We start from the raw sequence: 13373 nt of genomic DNA, 5'->3' as shown, positions 1-13373 counted from the left end.
CCTCCGCAGCAGCAGCTGCTCCTGGAAGGTGGAGGCGAGGCGGCTCCTCCAACAGCTGGAGCGGGACGCCCCCGGCAGCAGCGGCCACCCGCAGCTCTTCGCCGGCTCCGCTCCGGGCAAGGCAGGCGGCGTCCAGAGGGACCCTGCAAGCCCCGCCCCTTTGGAACGCGCCGGCGAGACCCACGTACATTGAAAGGGGCGGGGCTTGAATGACGCCGCCGCCGCGTCCGCCATCTTGCTTTTTTTGACCCCACCCGCGGGCGACCCGCGTTGCCGCTTCTTTGTCCGACTCGGGACCCCGCGGGCCCTCCCCCGCTGCCGCGCTCACACGTGCACGTGGATGTCTGGGGCTGCGGGTGAGTCGGGGGGAGGAGAGGAGGGGAGGGGCAGGGGCTCTTCCTTGAATGGATCACACAGACCCGGCGGGCCTCGCCGCGGCTGCCTTTGTTCTCCCTCCTGGGTTTCCCAGGCAGGACTCGCCCGCTTTACCCAGCGGCCCTCGCGCCCTTTCCTTCATGAGGACTAGGAACCCGTCCTGCTTTCCCTCCCGGGAGGGCCGGCCGCCTCTGGCGCCCGCCGCGGGGCTGGCGTCGCCTGGCTTCGGCCTCCCTTCTCGGGGCGCCCGATGCCCCGGCCGCCTGAGGAAGGCCGGCCTTGCAGGAGGGGTGCCCGGAGCAAATTGGTCCTTGTCGGAGGGCCCGGGGGGGTCTCGCGGAGGAGGCTGCCTAGGCAGGAGGACATCCTCGGGCGGCCTCGGGGCACGTGGGAAGACCGCGGGGCGGGGAAGTCGCCGCCGCCGCCCCACCTGTTGCTTCCGACGTCTAGAGCAGCGATTCTCTCTCTCTCTCTAAATTAAAAATTTTCAGTACAGTAAAAGTATGCAAAGCAAAAAGAAGAAGAAAGTAAGAAAAAGGAAAAAAGGATAGCGCGGTGGCCCTCAGCCTTTTTGAATCCGCGGCACAGTATGGAATACAGCAGTAGTTCTGTGGTGCACCAGAAAATTATTAATCCTATATACGTATTTTAAATGCGTAAGACATGGTTCAAGGGGAAGTTATACTTTTTTTAAATATCTGCACTGTATTGAATATATGGTTTATACAGAATACCAAAAAATTGGGGGGAAAACATGACAGAAACCTCATGGTCACACACACATTCTGGATCTTGGCTTGATGAGCCTCTTTTAGCAATCAAGCTGGCAACCCAGAGCCCACTCCAGCCATTATTCCCAGGAGAAACTCTGATCAGTCCCCAACCCAATTAGTAATTTTAGAAACAAAAAATTTGAGTGATGTTATCCATGCCTTTGGAGTTAGAGCTCAATATATTCCCTTGCATAGATAAGTGCAAACGTATAAAGCAAATGTGTATAAAATTAAGCCATTAATAATGTATAATTAATTAATTATGCTACACTTTGTGCTATTGATCAGACTTCCCAAGGAGGGGGGCTGATTTCTCTAGTCGCAGTCAGTGCTCTAAGCCAGGAAATGGGATTACAGAATTAATTTTACCTTGATCAGCTTTTGTTTTCCTATAAGGTGCATCGGGTGTGGGGTCCCCTCTTTAATCCACCAGAGTTGGGGGAAACTCAGAACACTTCTGGGAAAGGTGTGGGACTGCCAGCCTTTCACCCTGTGGATTCAGCTTTGTCACTACAACTGTCTTTCCATTCTGTGCCTGCAAAATGTCTTATTTCTTATTTTATTTTCCAGAGTCCATTTTTCGCATTTATAAGAAGAAAAAACAGAGCTCTGGTTCATATCACCTCTCTAGAACAGTACAGCTAGCTGGTAAGCGTGTGACTTAAGATTGATTTTTCCTGCCTTTCCAATAATAATAATAATAATAATAATAAGAAGAAGAAGAAGAAGAAGAAGAAGAGGAGGAGGAGGAGAAAGACAAAAATGTCTGGATAGTGGGCATTGCAATACCTAGAGATAGCAGAATAGAAGAGAAAGAACTGGAGAAAATCACAGAATACAAAGACCTGCAAATAGGAGTAAAACAATTATGGCAAAAGAAACCAAAGGTAGTACCAATAATTTTAGGCACCTTGGGTGCAATCCCCAAACATCTGGAGCACCACTTGAACACCATCGGCATTGACAAAATCACTATCAGTCAATTGCAAAAGGCAGCTTTACTTGGAACAGCTTATATCCTACAACGATACCTTTAACATCATCAGACAACAACATCTGCCTATCCCAGGTCCTTGGGAAGGACTCGATAGGTGGACAAAAATGCCAAATCCAGTCTAAACATCTAGCTGATTGCAACCAACCATAATAATAATGTGTCACACTTGGAATAACCTTCATTGGTTAAGCCATGGTGTTCCCCTGCTGCTACAAAGTGTTGATTGTATTGGGTCTAATTTTCTTACCAGGATTAGGGTGCAGTGACACAGAAGAAGCATCTAGTTTTTGATCATCAGCTTTACATAGCTAAATAGAAATCTTATTTCCCAACTACTACATTGCAGTGATGATAACAACAGCAACCATTACAAAGACAATTGAGGATATAAATGTATTTTCTTCAGTATCAGAAAAAGGGTTGCTATGTTTATTCAGATGTATATATTTTGTACCTAGGTTTTTTCCCCAGCTCCCAAGGCCTAAAATGATGGAATGGGAAAGACCTTTTTAGAAGTCTTTGAACAAGTACATGAATTTGTGTATTTTGGTAGAACATTTACTAAAGATAGGAAACTGAATGGAGAAATTCTAAAGACATACAAATATTGGTAGAAACATAATGCTGATAGAAAGGCAGGAAAAGGGGAGGGATTGCAACAATGAGTGGTCAGAATTGTGTGCACTGAGATAACTTAGGCTTTTGATGTGACATTGCATGTGTTGAACCTTACAATCTATGCTTAAACCTTACACCCCATTCTTCAGATTCCTCTTGTTCTTTTCATGGAGTCCCAGGGAAGGAATCCGTTTCTGTAAAAATAGGAAATGATTGTGTGCATTTGTGAAGAGTTTGTGTTGGATAGAGTTACATAGAGCCTTGCTGTTCCCCATAACCCTCCTTCTGAATCATTGCTTTTATCATGTTTCTTTCATAAGTGAGTTTTTTCTCTCTTCCTGGATGAACTGTGAAACCTGTGAGCTGAATATCTCACTCTTATCAAGTTCTTCCCACTGTTTTCTAGACTCACAGACCTTCTATAAAGCACGTTTTCACACCCAGCTTGATCCAACATGTTCTGGATCCTGCTGGGAAAGGCTGTGCCAGGGAGTACAATAATTTATAATCTGCTCCTAACTCAGTTGGAGTTGGAGTTGGCATGGCGTTGTCAAATTGATTCAGGCAGACATTCATCAGGTGTATCTTTCCTGAGGATATGGCAGAATACAGGTGCAACAGTTGCAGCCTCTCTTTGTCTATCAGCTGCTCTTTATGAGGACCTGTTTTACTCATTGTGCTAAGCCATGGGTATGTTAACCATGATGCACTGAATAAACCATCCTTGCCTTGGCTCACCCAGCACATTCAACTTGCACCAAAGAAAGCCACACATAATAGGTAATGTGATGTTTGAAGCCACCCAGGCATGATCTCCTTTAGTCAGAGCTTGCTACAGCTTTGTAATCAGTCCCACTCCAATATCATGAATGACAATAATAAAAAGAATGGTCATCAGATGGAAGCAGCCCATTGGTTCATTACTTGCCTCCCTCTTTCCTCTAACAACATAGGCTTGTCAACTAAGAAGGAAAAACCCCTCAACCTTATCCATCCTATCCCTGAAACCGTGATTTGAGCAACACACTTGTTGATTGGTAAGGAGAACTGAGATTCCTACCTTTACTAAATCCGGGGGGAAATGTTCATGTCATGAGAATGAATTTACACAATTATTTAACACAAATACCATTACTAGTTTTCAGAGGAGTTAAAAACTATTGAATGACATTATTCCAAAAATCCTTTGGAACTATAGATTCAGATATTCCACTGCATAAAGGAGTGCAAAGTTATGAAACAAACACAAACCTAGGATATAACTAAGCCGTATATTGTAGAATTAATTCTGTAGATTGACTTGCTTGAAGATGTATGAGATTGTGGGCTTTCATCCAAAATGTTCTCCATGCAGGCCCATTGGAACTGAAGATTCCTATTCTTGGTGCATTTTGTCCCTTTGAATTTAGGGGAGAAAAATCCCATCCATTTCCTTGTTGTCTGCCATATACAGTGGTACCTCTAGTTACGAACTTAATCCGTTCCGTGACTCTGGTTGCAACTCGAGTTGGTCTCAAGTCAAGGTAAAGTTTCCCATAAGGTTCAATGTAAATCCGGTTAATCCGTTCTGCCCTCCGAATTTGGTCGCACCACGAGGCAAATTTCCCCATAAGGTTCAATGTAAATACAGCTAATCCGCCCTCCGAATTTGGTCACATCCCGAGGTAAATTTCCCCCATAAGGTTCAATGTAAATACAGCTAAACAGTTCTGAAACATATGCATTTTATTTTTAAACCTCAAAAACCTTCCAAACGCCACAAAACACACCACAAGCCTCACCGAACGTCTCCTTGCTACCGCGATCTCACCCACAGGAAGCCGCGACCGCGTGGCAGCAGGGAAAATGGACGCAGATCCGGTTCGTAAGTAGAGGCGAGTTCGTAAGTAGAGGTAAATTTTTGGGGCCAGAGCTGGTCGTATCTCGAAAAATTTGTAAGTAGGGGCGTTCGTAAGTAGAGGTACCACTGTATATATATATATATAGGGATTCCCCCATTCTTAAACAGAACAATTGCTTTTCTGCCATTACATGGCTATTAGTGTGCAAACAGCAAGTAGCTTCTTTTTAATCAACTCATAACACTTTCTGCTCACAACCATTTTTGAAAGACTAAAGGCTGTTGGCATCCCGTTATGTCTTGAGGTCACAGCTGTTTAAAAATTCTGACGGACATTCATTCTTTCCTGGAGTTTTGCTGTTCTTCCCTCACTTTCAGTTCCTCAGAGGTTTTCATCTACGTAGCCTCGGACAGTCTGCAAAACACTTTTCAGATGGGGACGTTAATCATGAGGTTAATTGGGAACCTCGGTTGTCGGTTTCAGTTTTGCAGGTCCACAAGGCCTGTGTTTCAAACCCTTAAGTTAAGGCCCTTCAGGCATTTCACATCTGGGTTCTGAGAAAGCATCTAAAAACCAAAGTTGCCTTTTTCCTGGAAATGATGTAAAACTCTCCCCATCCCTCCCTCATGTTTTTCATGGAATTTTTTTCTTGTTGTCACATCTGTTATTTGACCAAAAGACAATTGCCATTTGAGGGAATGTCTTTTCGAGCAAGAGGCCTTTTGGTTGATCCTCATCCGACAACCAGTTTACCCCCTGGCTTATTCCACTTCCCTTCTGTGCCTGCAAAGAACGTTATTTTATTTTCTGCTTTACTTTTCAGGGTGCATTTCCCTTCTTGGCCTCCCTGCATCAAGTTGGCTGTGCCGCCCAGCCGCTCCAGAGCCCCACAGCCCCCTGGTAAGCTCTGGTTTTCTTCCTAGTAATAGAAACCGTCTCTCCCTGGCCATAACCCTGACTGGACATGGTGGGTTTCTCCTTGCTGGGTCTCCTGAGCCTGTTCCGCATCCCTCTCCCCCCGCTGTTATCTGCAGGACGGAGGGGCTGAGCTGCCCAGGCTTTCCATCCCCCTCCTCATCTTCCCCCCACCCGGCACTGGGTAGCCTCCTGCTGCTGCTCTGCTGGAGGCCAAGGTGAGGGAGAGGCTGACTCAGAGCTTCAGGCATCTGCAGATCCACACCAGACTGAACAAGCAAACGTGGCAACAGTGAGCAGAGGATGGCTCTCTGGCTGCCCTGAGTTATCAGTGCCTGGGTACCGGCTTCTTTGAAAGGGCAGAGTGTTTTGTGTTCCTGTGTCTGTGTTCCAATTTCAGAATGTTAAATACTCTCCTCATTACATTCCTGCTTTTGTCTGTCACACACACATTGTCCCCCTCCCCAACTAAATGCTCCTCGTGTGTTTTGGGAGGGAAGAGCAGAAAAGCAAACCACGTATCTCCTTTTCTGTCTTCTGTTTGCTTCACTGTCATGCACTTGTGAATTAGGAGGAGTGGGGAAAATTACTGCTGGTTAAATCGAATTTGGGAGTTGGGTGGCATGTAACTTTAATAAATGTAAAATGTGAAAAGCAAGTTTATTTTTGCAGTCCTGAAATGAAGGCTGCTAAAAAGCTTAGCAATCACTAATCTGTATTCCAGTGTTTATGAATAAAATTTCAAGAAATTATTAAGGAGCAATTAAGAACAGAAATGTTTGTCTCTCCATGAAAATAGCATCTCACCATTTTATTTTATATTCATTCATTCATCCTTTTTGGAATCTGTTTCTGCTCCATTCACCCTCTCATCGCTCTTTTTTTTTCCTCCACAGGAATGGAGATCAGAAGTCTTTTCGGAAAGCGCAAAATAGTTGAAGAAGAAACATCGCAGAAGAAGAGAAGAAATGAGGAAGAAAGTAGCAGCAGCTCTTGTTCAGGCTCACCAGCAGAATACGAATGCATTATGGATGATTTGGAATTTGCCGTTCACCCTTACGATATTGGGTTGTATGTGAACTCACCCACTCCTCTCACAGATGATGTTAAGTATAATCTTCTCGTGAATACCTACACGCCAGCGCATGATTATAATTTCAAGGGAGATTCAACAGGAATACGCAGTTTTCGTCATATATGGTTAATTAGATACTCACCATGGCTTAGCTACTCTTCCTACTTGAAAGGGCCGTTTTGTAAATATTGCATTGTGTTCCCACAGCCTGATCTTTGTGGGAGACAGGGTGGCTTCATCATGGTGCCATTTGTGAGATACAACGATTTTCATGTGTGTGCAAAAAAACATATGTCAAGTGCATGGCACAGAAGTGCAGAAATCGATGCAACTAACTTCTTAACCAGCAGGAACGTGTTTGAAACAAACTTTGCTTGTCAGATTGACAGTAGCATAAACCGGATAGTCAATGAAAATCGTAAAAAGTTACATTCAATATTGTCAACCATCGTATTCTGTGGCACTCACGACATTCCATTACGTGGAGAAACAAGCAAAACTGGGAACATGCAAAGTCTCTTGGCATTTCGTGTTGAAGCTGGAGATGCGACCCTACGGGAACATCTGGAAAGTGATGCAGGTAACGCTCGGGACACATCAGCCCAAATAGAACACGAACTGATTAAGCTGTGTGTAGATGTCGTTAGAGAAGAGATCGTTTCTGACGCCAATAGCTCCGCTGGATTTTCAGTTCTTGTGGGCGAAAGTGCTGAGATCTCTGGGGAGGAGCAGTTGTCACTCGGCATACGTTTTGTTGACACAGCTGGCACCAAACCCGTCATTCGAGAGGAGTTCCTTGGTTTTGCAACATTCAAGGGATGGGATGCTACCAGCATTGCTGAAACCATTATTGAGGAGTGCACCAAATATGGCTTAAATCTAGAAAAATTATACGGCCAAGGATATGACGGATGCTCTAAATTGGCTGGGAAAGAGGATAGTGTACAAGCTAAAATAAAGAGTAGATACCCCAAAGCTACCTTTGTTCACTGCGCAGCACATACACTCAATCTGGCTGTGAATGATTTAAATGCTGTACCTGAGATAAGGAATACAGTTGGTACGATCAAAGCTATCATTCGCTTTTTCCGTGAGAGTACGAGCAGAAGAAACCTTATTCCAGCTGTGCCATTGCTGGGTGAAACGCATTGGACTGCAAAATACAAGACTGTCAGAATGTTTTCCAAGAATTTTGAACAGATTTTTCATCAGTTAGGAAAACTGGCCACTACAGCTGCAGGTCAAACATCCCAGGATGCTTATCAGTTGTACTGTGCTTCAGGGACACCTAGTTTCCTCTTTTGCCTTGTTATAATTTCAACCTACTGCAGTAAGTTAGAATCAGTGACCCAGTCTCTGCAAGCTGTTCAGCTTGATATGATGAAGGTATATGAACACGTCCAGGAGCTCTTAAGTGTCTTTCGTGGCCACAAAGAAAAGGCTGAGGAGCATTTCAAGGGAATTGTTTTGGAAGTTCAAGAACTAGCAGAAAAGTTGGGTATTGACTTATCTGTTCCCAGACAACGTGGCCCGCAGAAGAACTGCCCAAATGCCAGTGGCCAAGCTGAGGAAGAATATTTCCGCCAGTCACTCTACATACCCTACTTGAACTCAGTAATTTCATGGCTGGAAAGTCGGTTTGCTCCAGAAAGCAAGGCGGTTTTTGGAATCTTCTCACTTCATCCCGTAGAAATGGCTAAAGTTGGCCTTGAAAAATTAAAAACGGAGATGGAAGAAATCAGTGAATTATATGAAATTGAAAATTTGGAAACAGAAGCAGTCACCTGGTTTGAAAAGTGGTTGAGGAAGAAGGAAGAAGCGGTTGAAAATGGGGAGAATGGACTTCTGGATTTGCTGCAGTACGTTGATCGATATCCTTCAGTTCAGCAAGCCATTCTGATTGCCCTGACTCTACCAGTAACAGCCTGTACCGTGGAAAAGCCATTCAGTACAATGAGAAGGGTAAAAACGTGGTTGAGATCAACAGAGGCAGATGACCGTTTGCCTGAACTTTGCGTGATGAGTGCTCATCGGGTAAAAATTAATGAAAACAAGGACGAATTACTCCAAAAAGTGATTGAACGATTTGGAGAAGATAACAGGCGTTTACAATTTCTCTTTGAAAAATAGCTGTTTAACTATTTTTTTTATTATTTTTATTAAGAACTTTGAAGAATATAAGGAAGAATAAAAAACATAAAGGCTAAAATACAAGTGGTAGAATTACAGCTGGATGTACAACAAATCTAGAATATCAGAAAGACTATTATGTCCCAGTATATAATTAGAGACTTATGATATAAAATATATCATCCATTTTCTAAATCTTTAATGTCTGTATTGAGCTTTAAACTGAAAATGCTTGATTAACACAGTGTACATCACTAGGAAAAACTATACAGTCCATTGAGTCAAAGTTTTCCATCAAATCAAGATATAAATTGTATATATAAGAAAACCCAAAGTTTCACAATCTCTACTCATAAATTTTCTAATTTGGGAATGGAAGTGTTGATTTAGTGTTAATTCTAATTATGCTGGATTGATGCTGGTCTATAAACATAACAAATTTTATTGGATTGTACCTTGTGTTCTATTTAGAATAATTCCATTGAAATCATCAAGTGAAATTCTATCCATGTTTACTGAGAAATAAGCCCTATTGAATTCAATAGGGCTTATTTCCAAGCAATTGCTCTCTTTGTCATGAGTAATTTTGAGTTTTTCCAATGAGTCTGCTCTAAAGAGAATGAACTTTTGACCCATCTGTTTGTTAATTTCTATTGACAGCCGTAGTGTATATTTTGCTCTCCCAGAAAAAAAAGCATATTTTAGCCAAAATAATTCATAGTCCAGCGGTCTGTCCTTGCTGTATCATTTGAGATTGTGTTGCGTCTGGGTCCATGAGGAATGGGTTTGATCATGTTCAAAGTTCTTTTGAGTTCTGGGATTCCAGCCTTTCCTGGTCCATTTTATCTAACCTCATTTTCCCCAAATTAATGAAATAGCCAAAGGGTCCCAAACAGGATCGCAAGGAAATTAGAGGTCTCATGTGTGTCTTGGATTTGCACACACAAAGCAGGGTCACTGTCAGAACTCGCTCGCACTTTGCCTGGGTGAGCCAGCAGCAAAATCAAACTTTGCTGCAGTTGCTGCTGTAAACAGCAAGTGTCAAGCCCAAATGTTGTGGATGCCCTGCCAGGTGGATGGAGCATGACTGCCTTTGTACATAAATAGGCAAGTGCAACTGCCAGCTTTCCTTTTCAGACATAGGGGGAGCTTTGTAAAAAAGTGGAGGTCATTCAAACAAAGGAGAATCTCCATACATTCTGAAGCTCCAATGCATACCCTAAGGCAGTGTTGTCCAAACTTGGCCACTTTAAGATGAGTGGCCTTCAACTCCCAGAATTCCCCAGCCAGCATGGCTGGCTGGGGAATTCTGGGAGTTGAAGGCCACTCATCTTAAAGTGGCCAAGTTTGGATAACACTGTCCTAAGGATATCGTACCTGGATTACAAAAATCCAGGCAACCTGCAGATGGCAAGGAAGAAATACAGAGAACTCTAGTTGATTACTGACATGTTGGGCCGTCCGGACATTTGCAACCCAGATCCGGTAGCCTTGACATACAGGATACAGCTTCTGCCTACGTGTGGTCCATGAATTGCTCCCTTTGCAGTCCTACATGAAGCTATAATACAGTTCATTTTATTTGGCCATGCTGTAGTGGGTTCTGTGAATCTCAGTAATGAGATTCACAGAACCCACTACAGCATGGCCAAATAAAATTCTCAGTAATAACCTTAACTATTAGACAAGCTCACACAACCATGGCTTCATGTGGCGCCAACCAACATGTGGACTTCACGGAAGATAGGATCTCCCCATCTTAGAGAAAGAATGTGCTTAAACCACAGCACATGCAGTTTAAGATTCAGTGTGTCATGGCAACCAGGAAAATGGGGTTCCTTGGCTAAAGTATGATGGCTGTCAATGAGTAACTATGACATGAGATGACAGCTCTCTTCCTAATGCCTTGCTAACCGTTCATAAGAGCACAGAAGTGAATCTACAAGATCAGACTTGAGGTCTATCCCGTCTTCCATCTTGTTTCTTATCTGAGGTGTTTCTTATCCTGTTTTATATCTGCAACAAATCTGAGGCAGGGCAATTTTGAGAGTAGCGGCTCCAAACTAAGCAGGCTTTTCTAATCAGGCCAGAATTGACACTGCTTTGTTCTCCTTTTCTCTGTAAAATTACTGGAGAGCTGCTCAGATACTCCAGGTCATTTGGCAAAGTTTGGGGGAATGTGTGTGTGTGATTCTGTCCACATCTCTTCTTACAGGATTGCCAAGACTCCACATTCTTCAAGAGGAGAGTGATTCATGCAAGGCTGGAGTAGAAGATTAGAAGAAAATCCCATTTTCATTGTAACAAGTACTGCCCGACGTGGCTGATATATCAGAATCAAGTTTTCTCTTAGTTGATTGGGGAAGGGGAGAGTTTGAGCTATCCTGTAACCAAAGGAATTGGGAGTTAAAATAGAGACAATTTATTTGAGAGATGGGCAACTTGCAGGCTGCCTGTAGCCCTTCCCAGCAATCTAAGTTTGCATTGCAAAATTTGGCTGCAAATTGGCTGGGCTTTGTGTGCAATTTTTTTCTCTTCCTCCCTCCCCCCAAATAAGGATGGCAAAAACCTCTAGGAATTCCAGTTGTATTTTTTACCTTCCCCCCAACACACACACACACCACCTGTAACACCCCAAAACCTGATGGATAGGAGAACCAGGATCTGCCTCATTTAGCCCAGTGGAACTTCCTACAAAGCTGATTCTGTTGGAATCTTCAAAATGAAAGGTTATTTAAGGGGCTTGTGAGTTCTGGAAATCTACTTAATAATCCATTCGTTCAATTTATAAAATAATATTTGCACCTGATGGTATAAAAGGCAATCAGATAACCACTTGGTATTCAATCATTGCAATCAGCAGCGGTCCGGAATTCTGAAGCAGTTAACAGTCTACAGGGAAGACTTTCTTCAAAGATCGACTGAGCTTGTCCCTTTTCAGAAAATGTTGAAGATGGAGCATTTTATGCATCTGGGATTGTATGTTACTGGGTTTTAGGGTTTTTTGGGGGGGTTGTTAACATTCGGTTTTGGGTTTTGTTTTGTGCCTTTGAGTCAGTCTTGATTCGTGGTGACTGCCTGGACACGTTCCTGCAGTTTTCTTTCATGGATATTTTAATGTTAGTGCAGCCCAGTGTTAGCTGTTAGCCCTGGTGGGCCTCCTTGTGCAGTCGGTTGGCCGCTGCGAGAACAGACTGCTGGGGGTCCGATCCAGCAGGGCCCTGCTTATGTGCTTACGTTCCTTCTTCAACCTGAAGATGGCAGTATTATACAAGCTGAATGACTCAATACATTTCCAGACAGCACTGAGCTCCTTTGCTGACTTGGTGTGGCTGAAGGTGGCTTAGCTTCCTTCGGATAGCTACAAGGAGAAGGAGTGAGGGAGGAAGGAAGGGGAGAAGAGAGGGCAGCTGTACAGTACAATTCAGTAGGAACCTCTGTTCTTCTCTTCTGACTTGTTGGATGGTTGAGGGCCATTTTTGGATTCCTGAGGAATTTAGCAAACCTGAAGAAATCAAAACCAATGTCTGATTTTGGAATTTGAATTTTATTATATTACTGCTATTATTTCTGATAGGTTTGGGGAAATCTTATTGGGGGGGGGAAGCCTTCCTTCCTGTGCTGGGGTTGGGGGAGGAGGAGGAAACTGGTGATTTAGCCTAACGATTGGTGATAAGCAAACACTGTCAGTGATTATCCTAAACAAAAGGCCTTGCTGAAGTGATCAACAGCAGGAGGACATGGCTAATTGAACAACTGATCTACCTGGGGATTCAGTCACACTCCTCATTCAACACTGCAGAATTACAAGAAGAGTGTGTGCCTGTGCAGGTTCAAATCAGCAGGGATCTTTCTTGACAGCCACTTCTATGGCCTCCACCCTCAGGTGATATCTGTACTTTTTAGCAGAGATGGGGAGCATTTGGGGAGCTTCCCAGGAAGCGAGGAGGATCAAGATGCCTGCAGAAGCTCAGATATAGGGCCTGGGAGTGTCTGGCCTGAGTTTCAACCAGGAATGCTTTGGCCAGACTGGAATGGGGTCTTTCCTTTCAGCTGCAGGCCAGCTTTATACTGCATGTGTGAAAGCTCCCCTTCCTTGTTGAGACATGGACATCCAAGAAGCCAGAGCCTTCCCACCTCTAAATATCTTTCACCAAGAGGGATCAGTGTCTCTTTCTATTTGGGGTAAAATATGGTTGATTAGTACCTGAGCAGCACAACCCATTTCTAAGATTGCCTCAATTTCTAATTCTTGAGTTTAAGTAGCTCTTGCTGCACCATAAAAAAGAGGAGGTTTCAAGGAGAGAGAGAGATTATTCAAAAAAGAGTGGTATTTTCCACCAAAAAGGGATTGGTGACTTCCTACTTGGGATAAAATATGTTGAACTTTAATGATCTTTAAATCATAAGGATTTGCCAGAAACACCTAATGCAAATATCCTTCTGCTCCAGCTGCCTGTATCTTTTTATAATCCAGCAATCAGGGGATGTTGGTCACATCTGCTTGGAAAGGTCATCCTGAGATCCTTTTTCATACCATTTTATTCATGGCTTGGCCAGAGTTAAACACTGAGCCAAATTGGGGTGCACTTGATGGAGTGGGGAAGCAAGCAAGTCCCTGGTAGCCAGAGGGTTGAAAAAGAGATGCT

At 43.7% G+C, this 13373-nt stretch overlaps 1 protein-coding gene across 2 annotated transcripts; it reads left to right on the top strand.

Annotated features, from left to right (window-relative positions):
* Positions 1-217: 217 nt before the first annotated feature.
* On the top strand, positions 218-9355 carry LOC103060530 (52 kDa repressor of the inhibitor of the protein kinase-like). 2 transcript variants are annotated; one of them, XM_088134529.1, is made up of 5 exons: positions 218-356; positions 1719-1796; positions 3717-3800; positions 5428-5504; positions 6416-9355. In XM_088134529.1, the coding sequence occupies exon 5, from the start codon at positions 6418-6420 to the stop codon at positions 8722-8724; it is 2307 nt and encodes a 768-aa protein (XP_087990655.1). In that variant the 5' UTR covers positions 218-356; positions 1719-1796; positions 3717-3800; positions 5428-5504; positions 6416-6417; the 3' UTR covers positions 8725-9355. The 2 variants fall into 2 exon arrangements, with proteins under 2 accessions (XP_087990655.1, XP_087990656.1); XM_088134530.1 differs by lacking the exon at positions 3717-3800.
* The last annotated feature ends 4018 nt before the right edge of the window (positions 9356-13373 follow it).

This window comes from Python bivittatus, unplaced genomic scaffold, assembly GCF_059951505.1.
Source record: "Python bivittatus isolate LINGU-HERP-01145 unplaced genomic scaffold, Pbiv_v1 ctg000080_np1212, whole genome shotgun sequence".
NCBI classification, from domain to species: Eukaryota; Metazoa; Chordata; class Lepidosauria; order Squamata; family Pythonidae; genus Python; species Python bivittatus.
The sequence above is the reverse complement of the archived record's forward strand: the minus strand, read 5'-3'. Positions and strand labels throughout refer to the sequence as shown.